The following is a 26,926-nucleotide window of genomic DNA, read 5'->3' as shown; positions in this document are numbered from 1 at the left end:
AAGAGGCTGAGGGTAGCCTGAAAGAGAGCAGTGTGTCATCAGCATAAAACTGAAAGTTGGAGGTGAAGCCAGAGATCATGTGGACCAAAGGGGCCATGTAGATATTGAAAACCGGGGGGATGGATTAGATCCTTGGGTGACACCACAGGTAGAGAGAGTGATAGCGGAGAGAAAGGACCCAAGTACCACCTGGGAAGGACGGTCAAGGAGAAAGGGTGCAAGCCACGCCAGGGACTGATCTGTGATGACCAGGGTATCACAGAGACAGGTGACCGGAATGTTGCGGTTTACTGTATCAAAAGCAGAGGAGAGGTCATGGAGAATGAGGACAGAGGGAGAGTTAGAGTCAAGGTTTGCGAGCAGGTCTTTACAGGTGTTCAGAAGAGCAGTTTCCTTACCTCTGGATGCTCTGAAGCCAGACTGATGGTCATGGAGACATCCAGCAGATTCGGTGTGGAGGCTAAGCTGAGAGATAGCCAACTTCTCCAAGAGTTTGCCCAGGAAAGGAGTGATGGAGAGGGTTCTTTGGTCTGGGTGTGCACATGAGAATGCTTGAGAGAAGTGGAAAAAACTCCAGTGGTGAAGGAGAGGTTGCAGAGGTCTTCCAAGGCTGGAGCTAGAGAGTCAATGTTGTCCTTGATGGTTTTGGAGGGGCAAGGGTCCGTGTAGTATCCTGGATGTTATGTTGGAGATCTGTGTGAGTGCAAGGGCCTTGTGGAATGCTCCTGTGGAGCTTGGAGTATTGGGGCACCTGGGAGTTCCACAAAGGATGGTTGGGGACTTAGAGCTTGGCAGGGAACCAGGGTAGAGGCCTGTAGATCTTCTCTCCTACTTCTTATCTGTGCTATGTAACAAAGAGACAATAAAGCATGTTTCCTTTTCCACTTACCTGGGTCACTCTGGTTCCTGCTCCTTGTACATCACTGGCCCAGGGTACCTCTTGTAGGAGGCAGGATACATCAGTCCACCTGTTGGCAGAGGCTTTCATAGACCGGACTTGTCTAGAAACCTCCTCAGGTTTGACAGGGGAGAGGGAGGCGAAAAGAGGAGGAGTGGTGGGGGCGGCAGAAGGGGGCCCAGGAGATGATGGTGCATGAGTGGGTGCAGAGGAAAAGAGGATAAGATGTCCTGTGTTTTGAAGCTGAAGTCTGCTGCTAGAGCCACACAAAGGGCCCCACAAGGGGCCCGGGTGAGTGCAATTGAGGATAAGGCTGTAGTAGGGTTGGCCAGCTCCTTACAGACTTTGAAAAGTTCGGCTGTGTTTTTGGATGCCACACAGATGCAGGCTTGAATATGGTCTCTTCTTTTCTTGACCCGGATGCAGAGTCTATATTGGTTTTGCAGAAAGCGGCAAGCCAGTTTATCTGAGGGTGCGCTTGAAGATCCCCATTTCCGTTTGTTGCTTGAGTATTGTTGTTTGAGTATTGTTGAAATCCAGACATTGGGGTGAGGAGGGGGAATGATGAGAAGGCAAGTAAGCCATGAGTATTTTCCCACAATGTGGCAAGAGAGGTTGCAATCCTGGACACTGGAGCAGTTATTGTCCCCTGATTGTGACTGCTTTTCATGGCACAAGTAAAAGACACATGTGGGTGAACATTATAACATTTTTCAGAGGGTGGACGCAACCCATTTTTTTTTTTGTTTTAGGTTGGCAAGCTTGCTCAAATATTTGGCTATAAGAATTTTACTCAGGTTGTCATGTTCCCAGTGCAGACCACAAGACCCAGTGATTACTCACAATACCACAAGCACTTGTTTCATATTGGGATTTTATTTTCCTGGGAATATTTCACTACGATTGCTGGGTTTAAAAAATGAGCACCTTTGATACTTTTCCACCATATTTATTGGAACATTTCCTCTCAGGTTATTTTTCTGGTGTTTATCACTTTGTTTTAAAAGTCCAATGCTATTTTGTCTTGCACACTTTCTTCTAAGGGAAAGGTCAATTGAACTATGTTCACTTACTGTGCGTATATTCATGGATGCCAGATTTTGATTTTCAATATGGGGGCAAAAGTATCTGGACATATGTCATTCTTGCAGCCGGTTATTTTTTCCCTTTTCCGTGATGCTTAAATGCGGTTAGTTGGGATTGTGCGATGTAGCACAACTGTCACCAAGAGACCGGCCATAAAACAAGGGGCTTCTAGCACGCTGCTTAACCAAAGTGTGATCCTTGGCAAATAATGTAACCTCACTGCACATTGCCTAAATAAGTGGTGAGTTCTCAAAGCCTAAAGGAGAGAAGGGTGGGCCCCAGTGTTGTGAAGGTAGATGGTTGTTCAAATAGGTACTACATTAATCAGAGCAAGGTATGCTCATGCTGTGCTCTTATAGAAAAGCTTGAAGTTCAAAAGGTTTCCAATTATTTAATTGCATGAAAAGGCAATGTGCATCCAGATGTCGTGTCTCTCAATTTTGTATGCCAAAGCCTTTCGACATAGTCCATCTTCAGGGCTTGAACACTGAATATAAAGTAATTAAATTCAAGCAACCAATGGTGACAGCCAAATCGTAGATCGAATCAAACATAAGTAAATAATTGTATACATACCACACATTAGTCAAATGATGAGGTGAGAGAAACAAAACAGGACAAAGTCAACGTGTTAGGAAATATGTTAACAGGTGATTAAATTGTAAGAACACACAGGTGGAAGGGTAGAATTTACCTGACTATGGAGCCTTTTAAGTATCTGAAAATTAACATAAAGGAAAATAGGAATGATATGATATGATTAGTTATTCATAACACGCTTAATACCCAGAAGTTCCTAAGTGCGGACCCCAGGATCGAACCTCTGTTGCTCTGTGTCGTCTTGCTCCCACGGCAAGGACGTTGCCCCCGAGCTATCCTCCAAAACTTAAGCAGATACAGTGGGAAGCACTAGATCAGTACATGGAGTTACGTGGATCAGTGTAATTGTCCTTTAAGAGGTCAAATTATTTTCCACCTGGAGGGATGTATACGATTTCCAAGTCTCAATGATGTGGAACGGGACAATAATTACTGAATAGGATAGAGCAGGACCATTATAAGAGTCTTACCTTAATAATGCGAATGTAGCGTGCATACGGAGGAAAAAGACACGGAGCGCGTGTCTGACAAGTTATTTGTTTATCCCTCTGTGGTTGCCGTTGCTAGGCGATGCAGCGTCATGCGTACGAATACGCAATGACGCCAGCAGGGAGAGCGGGATTGCAGCCATAATGGGAGTGGCATGTGGGTTGGCAAAAAGTAAAGGAGGTTGGCCAAAAATGAAGGGGGATTGCAGCCATTAGGTGAATGGCTACAGAAGCTTGGCAAGAAATATGGAGAGAAGGTGTAGAGGGGTAGAAAGGCGACCAAATAGGAGGTATCAAAAAAGAGTTTGTATGAATTATAGTGAAAAAATATAAGAAGAAAAAGAAAATAAGAAAAAGAAAATAGAAAATAGTGGTCCAAAAGCACTGCATAGAAATTGCTGGAACAGAAAAGGAATGCAATGGTGCAATAGAGAAGACGCTGTACAACATATGATGGTACATGTGCGGCAATGATACATATACAGGTACATGTTCCGGAATAACAATTGGGCAATGCATAGAAGTAGGAGGTCTGTGCAGACATAGTAGTGCATACTGTGGGCTAATAAGCCCAAATAAGTCATGACCACACGTGATCAGTAGATTGTCTGCAGATTCCAAATACAGAATGGAGGAGGAAAAAGGAGGAAATTACATCAGGCTAGAAGTGGGGATGGGGAAGAGGACACCATGCAAAGTTGGGGAGTTGGACGTGGTCTGGGGAGCCACTTGCAGTTCAAACGTTTTTGCATTATCTGGGTTATATTGCAGTAATTCACAATACATTTTACAACAAAGGCACAACATTAATCCATGGTAATTGTTGTTAATGATCAGGGTAATGGAAATGGGGGGAAAAATAATTTGGCAGAACATCTATTGTGATCACATCTGCTAGGCCAGTGGGTCCAAAGAAACCTATTGGTGCAACATTTACAGTGGCTACGTCCAAAGGCTATGACTAGTGGGCCCCAAGGAAACCTATAGGAGGTACAAGTACAGTGGCCCCAGCTGTAGGCCATGGCTAATGGGCCCTAAAGAAATTATATTGGTGCAACATGTACAGTGGCCACAGCCAAAGGCTGTGATTAGTGGGCCCCAAGGAAACCTATAGGTGGAACAAGTACAGTGGCCACGGCCGAAGGCCATGGCTAGTGGGCCGTAAAGAAACCTATTCATGCAACATGCTCAGTGGGCGTGGCCATGGCTAGTGGGCCCCAAGGAAACCTATATGTGCAACATGTACAGTGGCCATGGACGGCCACTGGCCACAGCCGAAACCCATGGCTATTGGCTTTGAATAAACTATGGTATAACAAATCTTTGAAATTCACTGAAAAACCTTAGTTAAGATGCAATTAGATTGTGCAGATTTAACGCAACAAAACCCTTGAAATTCACAAGATATGGGAAGTCAAGCCGAGTGGTTGTAGACCCTCCCGAATGGGAATCTACCCAGAGAACATGTTATTTGGCAGTGTTGGTTCTCAGTAGAGGGGCTCCCCGACATTGTACCAATAACTTATTTGTTAGCCAAGAGCCTGTTCTATATCTTAAAGCCTCCCTCGCCTCCTTGGATGTACACTTTGGTACTGCTCTCCATAGAAATGAAAAGGGGGCCATCTTACTTATTTATTTTTGCTGAATTAAGCATTGTACACTCTATGCAACCCACGTTTTTACTCCATGAAAAATACCTTACATGCATGAGTTGTTATCTAGGGGTGCTAAAGGCAACAATGCCATCATGTGTGACTTTAACAGGGTGGTAATGCCCCACTGCCCATATTAACCCAGTCAGCCGTCTGTTATTACTAGATTGCGTTGCTGCTTAAATAAGGATATTTCACTGCTACCCATTCCTGTCAGTCATTCACTGAGTCCTTTTTTCATTTCTGAACCAACCGTTCTCTTTATTATGTTGTGTAGACTTGGAATGTGTGCACCTATGTCCCCTTTCTAACCTGGTAACATTTCTAAACCATTCTTTAGGATCATATATATCTGCTCCACCCTCCCACACCCCGAATGTGCAAAGAGAGCACAGATATGTGGGTCCTTCATATTTTTATTTTTGTTTTATTTTAAAAGGGATCCGCACCCCCGAGGGGGCTCCAGGCTGCCCAACAAGGCAAAGGAGGGCATGACACACTCCTCAGTTCAGAGTGTGCGGCGAGACACAGCTGCTGGAGGGAGAGCGGGGAGCTGCAGGGGTAGGCAAGATGCACAAGGTATGTTTTACAACACAAAGTATAGAGAGCCAGCAGGCTTTCTTTGGTGTTCACGTGTCGCAGTAATTAATACATTACAATAACACCAAGAGGTTTGAGGGGGGAGAACCCATAAGCAATCCCTCTACAAAGGTGGCCAACCGTTTCATAATATACAAAACAATGCTTATGAATTGAACAACTCTGTTGCAATGTCCAAAGCCAAAATGCCAACCAACAACAAAGGTCAGTCAAGAGTCAGTCTGAGCCAGTTCATTTCCTCTCAATACATATTTTAATGTTATTTTACACACAAAAAAGTTGTTTAGTAAAAAATCATTCGTTTAAAAACCCAACTATCAAAGTAATGAATACCACAGGCTGGTGTTAGTAGTTAAAAGTTAAACATGCAGATGAGTCGTCCCTGCTGATCAAAGGAGGTCCACTTATAGAGCATTTACAGGCAGGGCCACTGCAGTCAACAGTGACCGGAAGAACACACTTGACGAAGTCAATATGGTTTGCTCTTGTATAGAAAAAAGGTTCATTGCTGAAAGGACAGCGTATATTTGGTGCAGGTGAAACAAAATAATGATGAGGGGCAGAAGGAACACCAAAACAGGAAGTAGGAGGCACAGGATAGACTATTTAGGAAGTAGCAGGAGAGTTACATGGGGAGAGTACAGAGGACACAGGGAAGGTGCATAGGACCAGGAGTGGCCTCCTTTAGCCCCGTGCTATTATCCAATATCTAGAAGAGACGCCCTGTCTAGCCACAGGCATTCTGGGACGGCGGCCATTTTCACAGCCGACAGATCTAAAGACAACTCAAAACATTCTAAAAACTCACTCCTCCTTTTGTTTTGTACCAAAAGCCCAGGCTTTAGACTTTGCTGAGGCTGTAGAACGGGTTTAGGCCTTTACAAATCAGCCAGGCTTTCCCCAGGATGGTGGTCCTCGGTCCACCGCTCTCAGTCCTAGTTCAGGTCTGCCATTTTGTCCAACAGCCTCTCGCAGTCTTTGCAAATAATATTATCTTACACTTCTTTTGTGGCTGTAACTATATATTTACTGGTCATCACTGAAGTCGTCTGGGTCATGAGTTGGTCGACCTGGACTCTCCTTCTAGGTACCCCTACCCCAGGACCATTTGCTCTTCCAGTGCATGGCTTGCATCTAGGAAATGCACAGATTGCTAGACTGCACGGGCTGTCGGGCTTCCCTACCGCATGGCAATTAACAAGCCTGCCCTCAAAGCCCCCAGGGTAAGTGGTTGTTATCGTATGACTCTCCATTCCACTGTAGGATCTTTTTCAGGACAGAGGTACTAGGATTCATCAATCTTTCTTTCCTCCTTCTCTTTGTTCTCGCCCACGTCTTTCCTGCCTCTCCTTTACCTCTCACTTCTTCCTCTACTTTGTTCTTATTTTCCTCCCAGTCTCGTTCTCTCGCTCTCCTCCACCTCCTTGCCATTCCACCATACTTGCATGCCTTTTCTCTCCTTCTCCTCCCCTGCTCCTCTCTCTCGCTCCTCTTCACCTCTCCGCCTACTAAACTCTGCACTTTCCACTGCACCAGACATTCAGCACTCCAATTCCTAACGTCCACACCATCTCTCTGCACGCCTCGGCTTGAATCTCACGAACTGGCGTAAGCGGGATCCAGAGCTGGCCTTCTGAGCAATCCTCACAAACTACCCCCACTTTGACAATGGAGCGCAGTGTGGCCCCCGGATGCCAGTCGCAGTGCGTCCATAAGCAACTCACATCTGCTTCACGACCCCTGTGCTTTCAATAGTTCACTTTAATGCTCTCCAGCCAACCCTACGGGCCTTATGGCAAAGGATTCCCTATACACAGGAGGTAGGAACAGAAGCAGGGACCTGGGCCATCCTCCATAAGCCTCCTCTGGGGGCCAGCATCACAGAGTGGGCGGCAGTCCATGACCCATAGGTTCACCCCCATTCCGTCACCAAGACTAACTGATTTGATGTTGCCACACCATGTACTGGCATTTTGTGCCCAAATACTACCATCCAATGCCCAGGTGCTGCCATCAAAAAATGCAGGTATTTCAATTCTGGTAATTGACATACAATGTCCAGATACTTAATGGGCCAGGTATTGTCATTATAGGAACAATTACTCATGTTATAGGTAATGTGCTGTCATTATATGCAGCTCCTGTCATCAAATGGCCAGGTACTGCTGCCACTGTGTTTTATAAATGCCGCCCAACATAACATAACAGCGCCTGGGTTCTTTCACAGCATGACTGATGGTGCTACTGAATGCAATGCACCAGGCAGTAGCAATTTACACTGAGGTAATCTTATTAAAGGTCAGGCATTGCCATAACATGTCGATAAATTCCAATCGCTTGGTATAGCAGCTAAATGCGCATCTGCATCCATAACATGGCACGTATTGGGATCCTATGTCCAGGTACCAACCCAGTGTGGCAGGTGGCACCATTAAATAGGAAGGAGCTGAAGAAAAGCCAAACTACATGCAAGGTGCTCAAACTGAAGGTGCCAGGAACAGTCAAATACCGCTACACATTGCCACCTGCCTACTCATTGGATGCTCAACAGCTATAGGCCCTCATTACGATACTGGCGCTAAACCATGGCGCTATTAGCACCATGGTTGGTGCCGGTATCGTAACGAGTCCGCCAATGTTCAATGGGGAATTACCACCCCATTCCATGGTTGGCGGGCGGTAATTCCCCATTAAACATTGGCCCTTCCCCATTCCCATTTTTGCCCCATAGGGCTCAATGGGACTGGGGAAGACGCTAAGTACGGTACCGCAAATTGTACCGTACTTAGCACCAATGTCCCTTTGCGGGTCCCTACTTTAACAGCTGGTCTAGACCAGCCGTTCAGGTCGGGTCCCGCAAAGGGACCTCGTAGTAAGGCGCTAAGTGTTTAACGGCGCCGCAGCCTTTTACGGCGCCGTTAAACACTTAGCGCCAGGGTCCTAATGAGGGCCATAGTCTCAAAGAAACTGGAATTTGGCATCTATAAGAAGTTGAGCCCTGTGCCGCTGCCCTTCTATGCCGGAGACCCACATCTACCAAAGCACTAGCTAATACACAGCTATGTGAAAATGTCAATGTAAAGCACCACAGCATCACTTGAGAAAATCAAACACCACACTGATCTTGCAACGCACCACTTAAAAATAGATTCTGCAAGGCTCCCGTCATGGGAACAAAGAAAGCACTGTATCAAAGCTGCTTTGCCGCTGTGACAAATTCAATTCAATTATTGTTGCAGGTCTTGCCTGTGTTGACATCTTCCCTAATACCTTTGCAAGAGTTGTGCGCTGATCTGATGCCGTTTTTCCCACATAAAGATTGAGAATTAGCTACCGCCTTAGCACCTTCACCATTCTCCCATTAAGTTAAAATTGCTGCCCCAAAAAACAAGTTACCTCCTACCAATTTTGACACAATCTCAGTCAAGGGCATTTCAAAGATCCTGACATTCTTAAAGGCTTCTTGTTTTTCATAAGACATCTGCAATTCTAACATTGCCAAACTCTGCTTCCCTCAAAGGCTACTTTGATGGACAATCTTAGCAATATTTTTAATCAACCAGTGTGAATTGTAATACAAATGAAAGCATGCAATCATTACACATTTCTGAGGAAATCTTTAGGGGGCTCAGAAATTATATTATCTCCAACCTCTGATATGTTCCTGAAACACTTGCATTAACAGCATCCTTAACAGTTCCCTTCAAATATAAAAAAGTGACTATCAATTTTGCTTAATATATAAAGTGACTATCAATTTTGCTTAATATATATATATATATATATATATATATGTATATATATATATATATATATATTCCTTCATATACCGCACTTAATGGGATCTCACATTTAGATAAGGAAATCAGTGCACTTAATCAAGCTCGTTTTCCAATTTAGACATTTTATTAGTCAACAAGTGGGACGAAATGTTAATGCGTTTCACCCTTGCAGGCTTACTCCGCAATATTATAACATCACATCCACATTTATGAGTTTTCATGATGCAGTGTACATCTTCTATTGTTGCCATGCACATCATGTTTGTTTGTGATTAGACGGTTATATTAGTCGCCATCTTGGAGTGTCACAGCTTACAGCCAAATGTATGTGCCATTCTTATGTACCTTCCCCAAAAAGATTTTCTCTGTTACATCAAATAAAAACACAAAAATGCACGAGAAAGATATACAAAATCACTGTACGCGTATGGTTACATGCTGGTTAAATAACAGTGTCCATTAATAAACGTTTATCACAAGGAAAAATGTTATAAAATGTAAGCCTATCACTATTCGTTGAAGTGCATTGTACCTAGTGGAAATGCCAATAATCTTTCATCCCTTAAGGTGCATGTGCCTTGTACCTATTCTCATATATCCGGAGGCCATATGTCTGTTTGCACATGTCATTATATGGCGAGTTCCAAGCTAGCGAAAAGAAGCAATTGTGTATGGTCATCCTCATTGAAAGGGTAAACTGACCACTTTACCCAAGCAGTGTAGATACAGTGTCATGCACTAGAAGATTAGGCTGCATAATCCAACAGGTTTGAAGAAAATAAATGGGATGGCTACTTGGAGAAAGCATGTCCAGAGACAGGAAAATGACATGACAGACATCAGAGTCTGAGAAATTGAGGAAAAGTTCAACATTTTTAAAGGAAATAGTTTGAAGTGGCTGTGGCACATGTAGGTCAATGAGAAGCCTGATGAAAGGTAGTAGTAATTACAATTGTGTCAATGGGTCCTGTGATGAACCTAAGGTTACCACGACTTTTCATCAACAACCATACAACACTCATATGTTGAAGAAAAGACATATAGCACTGGGTTTTCCCATCCCCCCTACTCTAAATCCTGTTGGAACATATCTCCTAAAATATTCCAAAAAGAAACCACCAAAGTGGGTAAAGTACTGTGACGAGGAACCCCTACAGTGATTTGATATGATATGATAGGTTATTTATAACGCGCTCAATACACAGAGGGTTCTAAGTGCAGACCCGGGGATCAAACCTGTGGTGCTTCATGTCGTCTTGCTTCCATCCAAGGCAAGCACGTTGCCCCTGAGCTATCCTCCCGAGAAGCTGGAAAAGTGTCACCAACGTTCTAGTGGTTGTAAAAGAAGGGAAACTCACTTAGCAATAAAAACCTACAGAAACCATAACATGGGTTGTTGTAGTTGTGGTAGAAGCAGTTGCAGTGGCGGCAGTGGTTGTGGTAGAAACAGTAGATGTGAAAGGAATCGCAGTGGCAGTCGTTGCCGTAGTGGAAGTGAATGAAACGGAGGAAACATGGTATCACAACAAAAGGAACAGAAGATCAGAAAAGTACTTGTTTAACTTGTGGCCATTGCTGAGAGGGGAGAGCCAGGAGAAGAACCCAGGAGGATCCATTGAAGAAAACTCATTCACCTCGAAAACCCGAGGCAAGATGCAAAAGAGAACACTACGGGGGCTGGCGGCAGGGTTCTGCAGAGACGGTAGAGATTCCCATGTTACAGGAAACACATGGATGAAAAACCAAGAGCAGTTTCCATTACAGCAGGGAGACCAGCCTTTGGGTTAGAAAGATGTTGGCAATCACTCTGTGAGGCCGGGGTTACAGGCAGTGCCGGCAGACAATGTGAGATCACAGAGGCAGATACACCACTTCAGAATGCAGCCGGCAATTTCCCTCTAGGATCCAGGGGGAAGCATGTGAGGCGAAGCGTTAGCTGACTAGTGTCGGGAGCGTCATTTGGCTGAAGGATAGCACTGTGAGGACAGCTTGAGATGGCTCGAGTCACCACCGTTGGAGGAGTTGAAGGGGGCATCACGTGGCAGCGGACCGGATGAAGAGATTCAGGTACCGTTGGGGGAAGTATGAGAACTTCAATAACATATCAACTGTCAAGGGTGACAAATCAGCCCACAACATCACAATGAATGTAAAGAAACACCATACAAACTATTAGTGGTTTGGGGATGAGAAACCCCAATCCACAGAAGAAAAAAAAAAGCAAAGAAATAACAGGTATAATTCTAATGTGTAAACCTGTTAGTTATCACTGCTCTTCCTCGTCCCAGTTAAAGTTGACAAAGTCCACAGTATTGTGCAAGACAACATCACCAGTCTGCCAAGGACATAGAGGCCATTAAGATATCCAATTGTTGGTGTACTACATGGCTGTGGGGCAGTTGGAGTCAATGCAGAGTCTGTGCATAAAACATATCCATATAGCACTGGGGAAAAAAAGACTTCTAGAAGGGGACTGAACAGGATATAGATTATTGTAGGAGCGAAAGACCAGGAAAGGGGTTGTCCCCCTGGCATTGTGTACTCAAAACCACAGAGGGGAAAGACCAGTGAAGAGTATTGTCCCTCTGGCATTACAAAGCACACTTACCAAATAGAGCGTGTAAGGAAACCCAAGAAAGATGCATAAAATCAGCACAATACCTTATTGGTTTCCCCTTTATTAGGACCTTTGAAGCATTAGTGAGTGAGAGGGCCAGAATAGGTTTTGACACAGAATGGTGCATGATAATTTTGGACATCCTGACAATGACTGGTTCATTAGTTAGTTTTGTTGAGGCTGGGAAACCCCTCATAGATATAGGACCAGAGAGGTATTTTTCCAAGCCCTTTTTATTATTTAAATACAAGTCATTGGGCAAACTACCTACCTGTGTCCGTCACCTAAGTCCAGCACCTCACAGTCCCGGGCAATGTGGCAACTGGCCATGGCTGTCATCCGTGCACTCTACATTCCAGTGAGGTCTTTCATGATGTTATAATTGGTGTCATCAGTGTACTCATGGATTGCCCAATGGGGTCTCATAGTTGACATAGTAAAGCTTCCAGAACTTGCAGTATTCAAAGGGTTTTTGTTTCATTATACAAACATCTTAACAGCACTTCAACCATGTTTTTATACTTATTTTCCAGTGTGGTGTTTTATTCAGCCGTTTCAACGTAACTCTTTTTTAACTAAAGTCTTTTTACTGAATTTCAAGGGTTGTTGTATTCAGAATCTCACACCATTTGTAGTACTACAGATTATTCTTTGAATTTCATCACAGGTATCAACACTTTGTTGACTAATAATATGCCAACATTGAAAAAGAAGCTGGACTAAGGGCCCTGATTTCATTATCTAAATGTGCGATGCCATTAACTAAACAGTTTTATCACTAAATCAACAACTGTTTGCACTTTCTAGAATAGGGTCTATTGTACCCATAAATAGAAACACATTATTAAGGCTTTCACTCTCTTCTTTAGCATTTATTTATATTTATTCTCTGGTAGAGAAATGAACATTAAAATTAAAACAGTCAACATACAGTTCCCTATATTACCAATAAAGTAGTTGAGCATATACCCAGCATCCTACTCTTCTAAAATGTTAGAACTACGAATGACCAATCACCAATGTGTATGTAGCCATTGTGGCCCAGTAAAACCTAAAATCATACTGACACTTGTGATGTGAACTGGCAACCCAGGGAGCAGGTGATTTTATACAGACCAACCTCTAAATAACCCATTAGGTGGAAAGGTTTAAATAGTGTAAATAAATCCATGGCTTATATGGGCAACTAACTAAGAAAAACCGCAAAGCGATCTGCGGCCATTGTTAAAACATATTACAAGTAAAACATTTCAAATCACCTGCAAAGGGTTCCTCCCACCCTTCTTCTGTGCTTTGATGGGGAAACTTATCCTGGCCAAAGAAAAACGAAGGGCAACACATATTCTATGTGGACTCTGTGTTGAAACTCAGTAGCTCCATACACTCAGTGTGTTGACTGCACAGGGAAAATTGTAAGGTTAACCTAATAAACAATACTTCCTGGTGTCTCCTAATTGTCCTCCTGTGGAACAGGAAAAGATATGTTGAATACATTGGTAAAACTGACAGTCAATACATTTGAAAAGATTGCCAAAATTAAAAATTGTAGCCCTTTGAGACATGTACTTTGCTCGGGTTGAGGGCATCTGAAATCTGTTTGCTACTTGTCCCCAAAGCATTTCAGCTTTGCAATTTAGCTCTGTCTCCAAATTATTGAAGCAAGCATTAAAAATCAGAATTTGGAAAAATTTGCAAAGTGCCAATATTTAGGCTTGAACATTAAAATTAGTCTTGGTCTGGTCATAAAAGTGTCTGCTAGCTTCCTTACCGAAGCATTTCAAGATCATGTGGGTCAGCACTGCCCTCTTGGCCTGGCCCTTCAGGATTCAGAGTGCGGTAGCCTCTAGTTAAATTTCAGGAACTCTTTCAACTGTCTGAAAACAAGTGGCTTTCAAAGTCCCACCCATTTCGCTGTTAGCCAATAAAAATCCTAACAGATAATGACGTCTGATGATGTTTACATTAGAACCAAACCCAATCATGTTATTTGTTTCTTGCCTAAGAATTAGCGTGTTTGGACAAGATGGACCTTGGCTAAATGATACAAGTTATCTGTGCTTTAGCCATTGCATGTTCTCCTATTGTGTTTGCAATTAAATGTTTTCAAAATAATGTTTTTATTAAACAGAAAATTGCATGTTTATGAATGTCTGTGCTCGTCTGCTGCTATGCTTTAATAACAACACTGATAATGTGAGTATATATTCATTAGAGAAAAGCAAGGAGAATTTTTGTTTTGAAAAACAATGTAGCAAATGGGACATGGTTAGCAGATAGACTTGTTGCTTAGGCAATCTCTTATCGCCTGCTTTCCACAAAGAAATAAAAACATGCATTTTCTAAACACACCAAGCTTTTTTGTTTTGCAGTCAACACATTAACCCCGTAATGCAGTCTAAAAAGTTTCAATTGTGCTTGAGAACAGAAGGCTGGCAAAATCAATAGTTCTGAATGGACGTTTGTGAAATTCATCTCTGTCAAAGTTAACTGGAATGTTTCATTTCTAGCTGCATACTAGTTGGCCTGGCTGTAAGGTTATAGCTGTTCATAATATGGGCAAATATTGCAATGTATGACACTCACCCTCTCTTGCTCCAAGGGAGTTGGTGCCTCACTCACACTTTATTCTGCAAGGGGTATGGTGCTTATGCCACCCTTTCTTGCTCCAAGTGATGGTGTTCCTCTCATACCCTTTCTTCCAAGTGATATGCTGCCCTGCTAACCCTTTAGGGATATAGGGCCTCATTACACGGTAGGCGGTAAGGGTTTACCGGTACCGGTATTTTACCGGTACTGGTAAATCCTTACCGCCTTACTACGAGGTCCCTTTGCGGGTTGGGGAATTTACGCCTGCTTTTTGCAGGCATTAAAAAACAACCTGCAAAGGGACCAGTGGAGCTAATTACGGTACCGAAATTTGCGGTACCGTAATTAGCGCCTTCCCCATTCCCATAGAGCCCTATGGGGCAAAAATGGGAATTGGGAAGGGCAATGGTGGAAGGGGGAATTACCGCCCCGCCAACCTAGGAATGGGGCGGTTATTCCCCTTTCCACCAAGGCGGTGCCGGTATTTTACCGGCATGAACCATGGCGCTAATAGCACCATGGTTCACCGCCTACTGTGTAATGAGGCCCTATGTGTTCAGCCCACTGGCAAGTACATAGTGCCAGGCTCTCTGTTCAGCAGCATAAGGACCACCCCAGGAAGGTCAGGCTTTTCAGTCCATCAGGTGGCATTAAGGCCAACATGTGGATCAGGCTACCAACTTCCTTATGACTCTCTGCTCCTGCCGTGCCCTCAGACACTAAAGCCCAGACAGGCCTTAGAGCTTCCTGTGTTTCCCAGCTTTTCCAGAGTTGGGTGCTATTTGCCAATTCGACTCTGTTACTCACTTCCTTCTGACTGTCTCCTAATTTCTTCTTTGTTCTCTATTGACTACCTCCTACTACCTTGCTTCATCTATCTTTGTTGAATGCCTCTGTTCTGATCTTGATGGTCGTGCCGATTATTGAATACCTCCGTCCCCAAGTACCACACAGACAGAATGACCAAATACTGTATGTGCAATCTTTGAGGCCACAGGTGTAGTGAGCCGTCAACTGGAACCAGGAAATGCCGAAGAACCCCTTTGACCACTGTAAGGCAATAGACGGTTATCAAACTAATGCAATATGGGCACAGCAATAAGGAATTGATTGTAGCAAGGCTTACCTAGATGAGCTGTGGGCCAAGTTGTAATGCACTAGGGGCAACCAGCAGAGACAGTGGGCCGGGTTTCAGAGAAGCTAGGTTAGTAATTCCACACCTGGGCAGGTTGACAACAAGAGTCCAAAAGAGGGTTCCAAAAACACGTAATGGGGTCAAAACCAGTTCAAAGCACAAGGTCCAAGCAAAGGGATAGTCCGTTTAAGCAATCCGTGAAGAAGGTGCAGGGTCGAATATCTTTAGAAGCAAGCAAGAAAAGTTCCAGGGCAAAGGTAACAGATGAATCCAAGAACAAGTAGAGTATCCAAAAACAGTCCGTGGTCGTAGAGCCAATGAATCCTTGATGAAAACAATAACGCCAAACAGTCCTTACAAGAAGGAGCTGAGAAGCGCTGCCACCTTGGTTTCCGGCGCTTTTGACTGTTAGTTGTAGTCACATGATGCAAAAACGCGGCAGCATGGGAAATCACGTGATGGCAGAGGATGAACGTGATTGGCAGCAGTTCACCTCACGTGACGCGTGAATCGGCGTGTTCCTCGGCGGTGCTGCAAGGCATACGAGAGTTTCCACGGGAGTTGCCAGGACAATGAAGGTCGGAAAACACCTGGAAAACCAGTCATCCTTCTCCAGTGTTGAGCAGAAGGTCGTTTTCTTGTGCCCCGATGTGCAGTGAAAAATGTGCCAGGTAAATGTGGGCTGATTGTGGGTTGCCTAGTGGGTTGCCTAGTAATGGGCACACTGGGAGACGTGACAGCCTCCCCATTCATATTATGTCCAATCATCAAGTAGGCCTTGTGCTTCCTGGTCTAATTTACTAAGGCTTTTGATTGGATCATGGTCATTTCATGATTGCATGAGCCTATTGATAGCCTCCGATTTACAATCATCTCTGTTGTAGGTCTGCAGTGTTTCAAGGTTTCAAAAGCCTTACAGACCATGTTGTTTTGTTGTCCTGCAGTACAGCCTTCCTACCATTGCTGTGCTCCGGCAACCTGTGGTCCTTTAGCACTTTGCTGTCTCTCACCCACGGTGCTTTTTTCTATGTCTTGGTGTCATGTTGAGACAACTCTCTAAGTCAGATTTGCAATTTTACTATAGCACGCTCATGTTCTTTAATAGTCCATTCCAGAAATAGTCTGCGTCCCTGGAGGTCATCCCATATATTTGGATTCCTAAAACATGGGGCAGGGATCTTTCCTATCTGATGGATGAAGCCCATGATATTCACATATTTAATATTAGTATTGGCAGGTCAATGAGGGTGTGCCTCCAACTTAGACAATTACTTGCGGAACAAAACTGACCAAAATACAATATCCCAGCCTACGCCCATCCTTTGGTAAAAATGTGTGGGACAAGCGGGATTGTCCCACATGTTAGTGCAAGTATGTAGGGACATTGACAGTTCTGACAACTTGGAAGCATGTATTCCAAAGACAGTAGGTGCCCCATTGTAAAATGTCACAAAATATAGTATCCCAAAGTGTACCAGTCAAATCCATAACAACTGACATATCAAGTAGTAAATGCTTCCAAAAGATATTCATTTTAACAGATTGAGCAGCTCTATAAAATATCAAAATGTGATTAAAGAGCTTAGCGGTCTATTCAATAGGAACCACGCTTCAAAAAATCACATAGAAGGGTTTTTGAAAGCCATATTCTTTGATTTGTGATTGTCATTCCTTTTACTGAGGTGATCTGCTAATTTTCTGAGGGCTAAAGTGTAGTACAAATAATACCTCGGCTTACCCACGTACACTTCAACAGTGTAGGGTGCAAGCTTTGCCAAGTTCAAAAAAAATCAGAAATGGGTTAGAATTGACTCGCCTGTGCACTGCACATCCTCTACACCTAACATACACAGGTGCAGGTCGATTTGTCTTTCTTCTCACAAAATGACTTGTTTGTGATTTTGGGATACACTTTGCTCACAATTGCACTCCCTACTTGAATGATCTGCATGTTTTCCTATAAATGGAATGGGTGTGGATCCATACAAGGAAAAAGGTTTGTCATTCATGGAACAAGAAGTCCTGACCAACAGAAACGTTGACTGAATTAGCATTGTAATTAGGTTAAACTATCTAAGGATTGCTAGTAATAGCATAATATATTGAGGTGATATGCCCAGAGGTGGCAAGCCGCCCCTGTAGGTAACGGCCACCACCCAAGTTAAGGGCCTGTGCGCAGCAAGGGTCCCCTAATGTGGTGGTGTTGCCGTTACTGAAAGATTTTAACCGCCACTGAGGGGCATATCGCCATTAGCACCCATGTAGTTCACTACTCGGATGCTAATGGTGTATTTTTTTTTTAAAAAGTCCCTTTCTTGCGCTGCCCGGCGACCCAGCAGTGCTACTGACAGGAAGTCAGTGTTCCATGTTGATGACTGTGATGTCAACGACATGGAAACAGACTTCATGGAAACTGCACGTATGCCAAGTGGTGAAAGGGAGCGGGGGAGGGGACGGACGGGTGGGGTGGGGGGAATGCTGCCCACCAAGGCTACTCGGAACGCGGGCTTGTTCTATAGAATACAATTTAGCTCTCCCATACATTTCTGGATATAAATGAGCCACTGAATTTTCTTTACAGCTGAACTGCTCACCAGGGCTCTTATCAATTTATGTGAGAGGATGGCTTTCTGATTTGACCATAATGCCAGCCAGTGCGAGACTGGGACCGGTAACCACTCATCGGCAATGTGTAGGCACCCCAATTCCAAATGTACACCATAGTTTGGCGCAGGCTGCGGTAGCCCAAGTAGTTTTTTGTGAAAAGTGTTCTCCACATTTGCAATATTTGAAATCTTTTCCATTCCCCACAGTGCAGCCCCATAGTTAGTAGTAGATTTTGTTTGTGCCCTATACACTTCAAGGATTAGTTTAATTGGATGCCCCACACAGTTATGTTGAAAGCGGGACAAGCCCCCAAGAGCCTGTCTCATCCTCATGCATTGTTTATTAACATGTTATGTTATGTTATTTTGCAATTATATAGCGCCTTATGTACCATTGGTATGGTCTGAAGGCGCTGGTAGGTTGAACGCCCTCGGGAACCGAAGTTCAAGTCAGTAGAGAGAGTAGAGAGAGTCAAAAGGTGCGTGTGAGCACCAGGTATGTGTGCAGCTGGTGTGGCATTCGTGAGATAGCTGCTTCTTAGCGGTAGGTGTGGTGTTTGAGAGATCAGGAGTATGTGCTCGTTCTGGCAGGTTGTAATCCAGACCGATTCTGGCTGCCTTAGGCCTGAGGAGAACGCCTAGGCTGGAGAGGGGGGGTGTAACCAGCAGTGTTTAGTTAGGGTGATGGGGAGTATGAGGCAGATGATGGTATGAGAACAGCTATACCGAATAGTGTCATAGTATCACTGTGTTCTATTTGAGTGGTGGTGTAAAGAAGAGACTAAGCGTGGAGATGTGAATATGGTGGTTTAGGCCTCTTGTGATTGAGCCCACTCCAATAGTTCCATGCACTCGAATCCGTTCCATGCACTCCAATCCGTTCCATGCACTCCAATCCGTTCCATGCGTTCGCACCCGTTCCATGCTCTCACATCCGTTCCATGCACTCCAACCATTTTATGCACTGCTCCTTTCATTCGTGCTACCCACGTTATCCTTTCTCCATGCATCCGTCATCCATATACGTCATCTTCACACGTTCCATCCACTTCATCGGTTCCACCCACTTCACTGGTTCCACCCACTTTACCGGTTCCAAACACATCACCTGTTCATCCACGTACTTCATCCGTTTTACCATTTCACCTGTTCCACTCACTTCACCCATTCTACATCTGTTCACACTTCTAAATTCAACTTTCCACAGGGAGGATATTAGGTAACCAAAGTCAGCTTTGCACAGAGAGGGCATTAGGCACACTTCTAAATTCAACTTTGCACAGCGAGGATATTAGGCACACTTCTAAAGTCAACCAGGCCAGATTATTGGGCAAACTTCTAAATTCAACTTTTCACAGAGAGGATATTAGGCACACTTCTAAATTCAACTTTTCACAGAGAAGATATTAGGCACACTTCTAAAGTCAACCAGGCCAGATTATTGGGCACACTTCTAAATTCAACTTTCCACAGAGAGGATTTTAGGCACACTTCTAGATTCAACTTTTCACAGGGAGGATATTAGGCACACTTCTAAAGTCAACCAGGCCAGGCTATAAGGCACACTTCTAAATTCAGCTTTGCACAGAGAGGATATTAGGCACACTTCTAAATTCAACTTTGCACAGCGAGGATATTGGGCACACCTCTAAAGTCAATCAGGCCAGATTATTGGGCACACTTCTAAATTCAGCTTTGCACAGAGAGGATATTAGGCACACTTCTAAAGTCAACCAGGCCAGGCTATTAGGCACACTTCTAAATTCAACTTTTCACAGAGAGGATATTAGGCAAACTTCTAAATTCAACTTTGCACAGTGAGGATATCAGGCACACTTCTAAAGTCAACCAGGCCAGATTATTGGGCACACTTCTAAATTCAACTTTTCACAACGAGGATATTAGGCACGCTTCTAAATTCAATTTAGCACAGGGATGATGTTAGGCTCATATCTAAATTCAATCAGGCCAGGCTATTAGGCACACTTCTAAATTCAACTTTTCACAGAGAGGATATTAGGCATACTTCTAAATTCAACCAGGCCAGGCTATTGGGTACACTTCTAAATTCAACTTTGGACAGCGAGGATATTAGGCACACTTCTAAAGTCAACCAGGCGAGGCTATTAGACACACTTCTAAATTCAACTTTTCACAGTGAGGATATTAGGCACACTTCTAAATTCAACTTTGCACAGCGAGGATATTAGGCACACTTCTAAATTCAACTTTGCCCAGCGAGGATATTAGGCACACTTCTAAAGTCAACCAAGCCAGATTATTGGGCACACTTCTAAATTCAGCTTTGCATAGAGAGGATATTAGGCACACTTCTAAAGTCAACCAGGCCAGGCTATTAGGCACACTTCTAAGTTCAACTTTGCACAGCAAGGATATTAGGCACACTTCTAAAGTCAACCATGCCAGGCTATTAGGCACACTTCTAAATTCAACTTTGCACAGAGAGGATATTAGGCACACTTCTAAAGTCAACCAGGCCTGGTTATCGGGCACACTTCTAAATTCAACTTTGCACAGAGAGGATATTAGGCACACTTCTAAATTCAACTTTGCACAGTGAGGATATTAGGCACACTTCTAAATTCAACTTTGCACAGCAAGGATATTAGACACACTTCTAAAGCCAACCAGGCCAGATTATTGGCCATACTTCTAAATTCAGCTTTGCACAGAGAAGATATTAGGCACACTTCTAAAGTCAACCAGGCCAGGCTATTGGGCACACTTCTAAATTCAACTTTGCACAGCGAGGATATAGGGTACACTTCTAAATTCAACTTTGGACAGCGAGGATATTAGGCACACTTCTAAAGTCAACAGGCCAGGCTATTAGGCACACTTCTAAATTCAACTTTTCACAGCGAGGATATTAGGCACACTTCTAAATTCAGCTTTGCACAGCGAGGATATTAGACACACTTCTAAAGTCAACCAGGCAAGATTATTGGGCACACTTCTAAATTCAGCTTTGCAAAGAGAGGATATTAGGCACATTTCTAAAGTTATCAATGAATTCCCGCTTTATAAGTGCAGCCCTACCGCAGACATGCCTTAAAGGAGAACTTCTTAATGCAATGCTACCACAGTATGGAGATTTTTACAATAGTTTAGCAACATAGGCTTGAGTGGTAGGGTAGTATGGCTTGAAGTAATTGCTTCTGTCCCTGCCCTTGCCACACTTACTTATTGTTGGCTTCTTGCTTCTCCTGCGGACACCTGCAGATACAATCAGGAGGCTTCGAAATGGAGCTGTCCTTTGCCTTCTGTCCTTAGCCGATGGGCTGCCGGGAAGAGGGCTGCCCTGGGAGGGCTGGCAATGAGTGGGATCTTCTTGTCAGGACCAATCAGAGCGGGAGGTGGGAGGGAGGGGAATCAGGAAGAGAGTGCGGGGTGGGAACGGGGAAAGCAAGCAGAGGACAGAGGGGCCTGGGCCGGGAAAAGTGTGCAAGGATGGCCCTGATGGGCAGCATGCTAGCCAAGCTCGAACGCTAGGCCCAGGAACTGCTAGCTGTGCAGCCAATCACTTGCCAGAGGGCGGGATGGGAGGCGGGAGGAAGGAAATCGTGGCCGGGGCACGAGACGCACACAGGGAATCTAAACACTTTTACAGTGTTTTCCTTTCAAAAATGGGGTTGCGCGCTGCTGCTCCACTCACCTTCTTTCTTGATAGAGAAATGAGGAGGGCTGCAGCGCTCGAATGCTAGGCTCAGGAGCTGCTAGCTGTGCAGCCCATCACTTGCCAGTGGGCGGGATGGGAGGTGGGAGGAAAGGTAGAGACCAGGAAAAGGTGGCCGGGTCACGAGAGGCACACAGGGAATCTAAACACTTTTACAGTGTTTTCCTTTCAAAAATGGGGTTGCGCGCTGCTGCTCCACTCACCTTCTTTCTTGATAGAGAAATGAGGAGGGCTGCAGCGCTCGAATGCTAGGCTCAGGAGCTGCTAGCTGTGCAGCCCATCACTTGCCAGTGGGCGGGATGGGAGGTGGGAGGAAAGGTAGAGACCAGGAAAAGGTGGCCGGGTCACGAGAGGCACACAGGGAATCTAAACACTTTTACAGTGTTTTCTTTTCAAAACTGGGGTCACGCACTGCTGCTCCACTCACCTTCTTTCTTGATAAAGAAATTAAGTGGGCTGCAGCGCTCGAACGCTAGGCCCAGAAGCTGCTAGCTGTGTAGCCAATGGCCTAACCCTCACCAGTTCTCGGTAAAACAGATTCCCAGGTATTCAAAACTGGTAACCCTAGGAATGGGGTCACCTTCTCTCCATATCCTGCACATCTTGAGGTTTCTGACACCTGTGCTCTTACATGCCATGATGGCTGATTTTTTGGATTTCACTGACAACCTGAGGGTGGTCATAAATTGAGTGTAAGACAAGATATACTTCAAAGCATTTCAACAACTTTAAGTAGACAAGGCACTCTTCCTCTGAGTAACTCTCTTCAAAAGGTGCAGCCTCACAGTCTCTGGCACTACAGGTTGTCAACTTCAAAATAGTCTTTACAAGCTGCCAATTTCCCTTCCCCAACCTTACTTGCACCTTATATATATATTGATATATAATTGTATTCCCATGTGAAGGTACGGGATATATGATATGATTGCTTATTTATAACATGCTTAATACCCAGAGCTTTTTAAGCGTGGACCCGGGATCGAACCTGTGTTGCTCCGTGTTGTCTTGCTTCCAAGGCGAGCACATTTCCCCTGAGCTAACCTGATGAGACAGAGTTCAGGCCTTCTTTGGGATTCACAATTAGGCACACGCGACCATTCTTTGATCTAGATTTCACAAGTTAAAGATTGTAATTCTTGTATTGTCAAGGTTAGGTTTTCGGTAATGGTCTTAGCAGAATTCCCTCCCCTTAATTAGGGACATGTGACCACTCATTCAAAACCGCCAGTCTTTTAATAATGGAACAATGAGTTCAATCAATGTGAGCTTTGCACGTGAGTAAAATGCTTTTCAAGTTATACGCGAGTGCTACACTTCCATTGTTCAAGGGCTTTTAACTGCAACAAACAAATTCTACTCGCTTAAGGTCTTAGGCGAGTTAACAGAGAGTTGGATACTGTTGCCAGTAAGGCTCGTGCAATGTTTTAGAATGCTGTGCTTAACTCACCTGCTTCTTAAACACGTCTACTGCGGGTTGCACTGCTTTCCTGACTTCTGCCACAACTGCTACTGCTTCTGGCTCCTGGGGACCCACACCCTTCTCCAACAAAGGTGGCTTGGGCCCCTCTAGCTCCTAAAACCCACGGCTTGATGATTGCTTCTTGCCTCAGACTTCTGTACGTCTGCAGCTCGGCAACCACAGCAATCAGGCTCACATGGAGAAACACAGCTCTCCTGTACATCTTCCACTGTGCAGCCTCTGCACTTCAGAGTTTGGGGGAACAGGACCCTTTCAGAACAAGCAGGTGAAATCTGCTGTCTCCACGTTCTGGCATCCCTCTTGTTCTCCCATTTTTGCTTGGTTTGCCTGCCTTGTGCTTTCGTCCTTCTGCTACTACTACTACAGCTCGCATCCCAGTCACAGTTCCAGCTCTGTCTACTCCTTCTGATGGCCTGACCTGAGGTGGACTTTTATGGCTCCCAGGATTCTTCAGGTGTGGACTGTCAGGCTTAATTGCCTGACTTCTGCTACAGCATGCCTCTTTAGCACTGTTCCCTTCTGTAAAAATACTTTTTCAACAATTGAGCTCCTTTTAAAGGTAGATTTACTTCCCTTAAACTCATTAAAAGATGGACTGTTAGGATTGGTTGTTGAAGATAAGTACACTCAATTGAAGGCATTTTCTCTAGATCCTTTTATATTATACCTTAGGGGGAGGGTATTTATTTTTAAAATGTCTTTCTATTGACAAGGTTTGCTCAGATTTAACAGAGCTTGTACCCAGGGTCAGAGATCTTATATGTGGGTCAGGTACACTATAATTGCAATATGTCATTCCCTGTTTTGGCAACCCAGAAAGGCACCTCCTTTCAGAGGACAAATACTGTGTCCCATCCCTTGCGATTTCCTCACTACCCTTGGCCCGGTCTCCTCTTAGGTGATTCTCCCACAGTACACCACCCCCAAGGTCAGGATCAGGAAGCATCTGCCATTCCCTGACTATCTCGGAGAAGACGTTAGACAAGTTTTCAGTGAGGGTTCCATAGGATTCTTCACACAGGGCCCTAAAGAGCCCGGCTATCAGGGGCTGCATGCTTGTCCCATAAGGGACCTTAGAAATACAGAGGCAGCCACCAGAGTTATAAAAGTATTTTATAACATGTAGTGTGTGTTTTTATTTATGTGTGTGTGTGTTTCATGTGTATGGTTTTGGATCAATCCATCCAGCCTACCATGGGGCTGGATGGATTGCTAAAAAAGAAAACAAAGGAAAACAAAGGAATAGAACTAAAGTGCCTGGACAGGGTGCATTTTCAACCCAGGCTGGAAAAAATAACAGCCCAGTCAAGACCACGTGAGGGGGGTGGCCCAAACCAGGCTGCCTGGCAATGCCCTGTGTCGGCCTACATTGTGGCTAGCTAGGTGGGCTCTTTTAAATGTTCTCCTGGGCCACGTATGTCAGGTGCAGCCTGGGAAGTGAAGAGCAGGAGGTCTGGGCAGAGCGGTTAAGAAAGTGCCGGACAGGTTTTGGGAAGCAGGGATGATTTTCCCAGGCCCCCCAAGAGGGTGTGAATGCGGTAGAGGCCTAAGAGTGTGTTGTAGATGACTGGGAAGGTTATAGGAGGGAGGGAGGTGTTAGAAGGTGCATTATGGGCACGTTATAATGTAAGTGGATGTAGATTGCACTAGGCAAATGCCACTTTTAGCAAATAACAGCCATCTTGAAATCAAGGCCTCGCACTGCGCTGCAGCCCAGACACTAGGACCGAGCATAGAACGTAGAGATGCCTGTGTAAATGCTGGGTCAGGTTGCAGCCTGGCCAACAGTGAGAAAAAACAAATCTGCAGAGACTCATAAACCTTTCATTGTCTCATACTGTTAGCATGTGCATCTAAGAAGGAATGCACCCTGCAAGGCCATGAGGGGGCCGAGAGCTCCCGGTGGAATGCTATCACACGAGAAGGAGGGCACGAGCCTTCAAACTTCACCAGTCCAAACCTTAGGTTTTAGTGACCAGATGCCCCTGTTCCAAGACCCCAGCATTCCAGTGTACCGGTCAAACCATAAAACGGTTAGTGTGATACTTCATCAGAAAGATCATAACAGAAAGATTTCACCCCACCCGGGGTCCCTGTGATTTGTGCTGCGAGGTGCCAGGGAGTGAAAGTAACATATTTAAGCCCGGGATGGGAAGAACTGGAACGGCGCTGACGCGTCTGTGATTGAGCAGGGGTTTATAGTTAGTGTGACCTTGAAAGTAGCCTCTGCGCCCATGTCTGCACTACCAGGTGCACATTTGGGCCAGAGATAGGAGACATGCTGAATTGTTTCATAATTGGCAATCAGGAGCCCTGCACTTCATGACATGCGAAGAAGGATCCCACGAGGAAGAAGGACAGGCGAAGCTGGGACCAATGGTCTGGCATCCCCTGTGGAGAAGGCCGCCTCTGTATAGGGTCGTACCAACCAGCTATGTGGATTTGTAACCTATGTGATGTACATCAGCTGTGATGCTTTGTACCTTTAAAAACTACTGCTTGTGCTGATTTTGCAAGAGCGCTCCGTGGGAGCAGAGTTATTTGCTATTGCGTACTTGTTTTTATGAGAATAAACCTTGTTCTCCTTGCAATAGGTGTGCTGGGCCTTTTTCCCTAGTTGGTTGTTTTTTTACTGGTGTGAGTGCTGAGGGGCTTCTCTACACTGGCTTGCTGGCTAGCCCAGTTGAAGAGCATGCAAGGCTCAAAGCTCAGGACTGCACTGTTGAGCAGGCCGTATGAAATAAAGTCACGGGCTGCCACAAAGCAGCAGACCAGGTGAAGACCAGTGCCCTCCCCCTGCATCTACCGATGTATTGCTGAGGGGCGGCACTGAAGAAATGGGACATTGGCGAGTGGTGGTGACCGAGGCGGTGTACCTCTGGTCATGAGAATGCCACCTGATGCTAACATGGTGCTCGGCCACTGTGTTGATTGCAGTGGCATATCCCACATCAACTGGGATGCTGCCTGAAGTGAAGATAGCGGTGTGGCCACGGCAGTGATGTGGGGCAGTACCGTGGGGCAGTCCCCATCCCAATGGGGCCACGCCAAAGATTTTAAATTCATCCACGGGTGTGGCAGCAAGTACGGGTGGGCCTGTTGGGCCCCCCCACCCTATGAGGCCCACCCAGAACATTTGAAAATACATGTAGGTATGGCAGTGATTGCGGGTGACCCCCACACCACTCGGGCCACCCAGAAGTGTACAAGTATGCCACAGGGAGCAACAGGGATTGTGGGCAGAGCCCAACTTGTGCTGGGGGCTACCCAGAAGCTGTGCAGCAGCGTGGGCAATGTGGTGATCATGGGGGACCCAATGTGGTAGATGGGCCACCCAAAAGAATGAACAGTGGGGCCTGGGTCCAGCCACATCAGTGGACAGGCCCCAACCCAGCCCCGAAACAACCAGCCTTTTAAGCCAGCCCTTCAGAGTGCCAGAGCCATCAGAGACAGATCCATGGAAGGTACTGCGACAGGGGTGATGGACTGCAGCTGTCACCCCATTGTGACACAATGTTTATATATTGTATAAATGTTGCATGTCAGCGTATATATGTATGCTGTGACAAATCCCAGGGTTTTGTCACTGCTTACATGGTGAAGATCCTTCCCATGAGTCCAGGGAGGGCAGGCCCCTTCCCAATAGTTCCTCTGCAGGTGGTACTCAGTGGGTGTATCTCATGGGGGGGGAATCCTCCA

The 26,926-nt window shown here is 45.0% G+C and overlaps 1 protein-coding gene across 1 annotated transcript in view; it reads left to right on the top strand.

The window, feature by feature from the left end:
- SHISAL1 (shisa like 1) overlaps window positions 1-26,926 on the top strand; it is a 798,077-nt gene that overhangs the window by 722,085 nt on the left and 49,066 nt on the right. The window contains exon 5 of the mRNA XM_069628146.1: window positions 5,164-5,303. Within this exon, the coding sequence (XP_069484247.1) occupies window positions 5,164-5,303 (140 nt within the window). The remainder of the gene's footprint in view (window positions 1-5,163; window positions 5,304-26,926) is intronic.

This window comes from Ambystoma mexicanum, chromosome 12, assembly GCF_040938575.1.
Source record: "Ambystoma mexicanum isolate Mex_15411 chromosome 12, UKY_AmexF1_1, whole genome shotgun sequence".
Lineage (NCBI taxonomy): Eukaryota > Metazoa > Chordata > Amphibia > Caudata > Ambystomatidae > Ambystoma > Ambystoma mexicanum.
The sequence above is the reverse complement of the archived record's forward strand: the minus strand, read 5'-3'. Positions and strand labels throughout refer to the sequence as shown.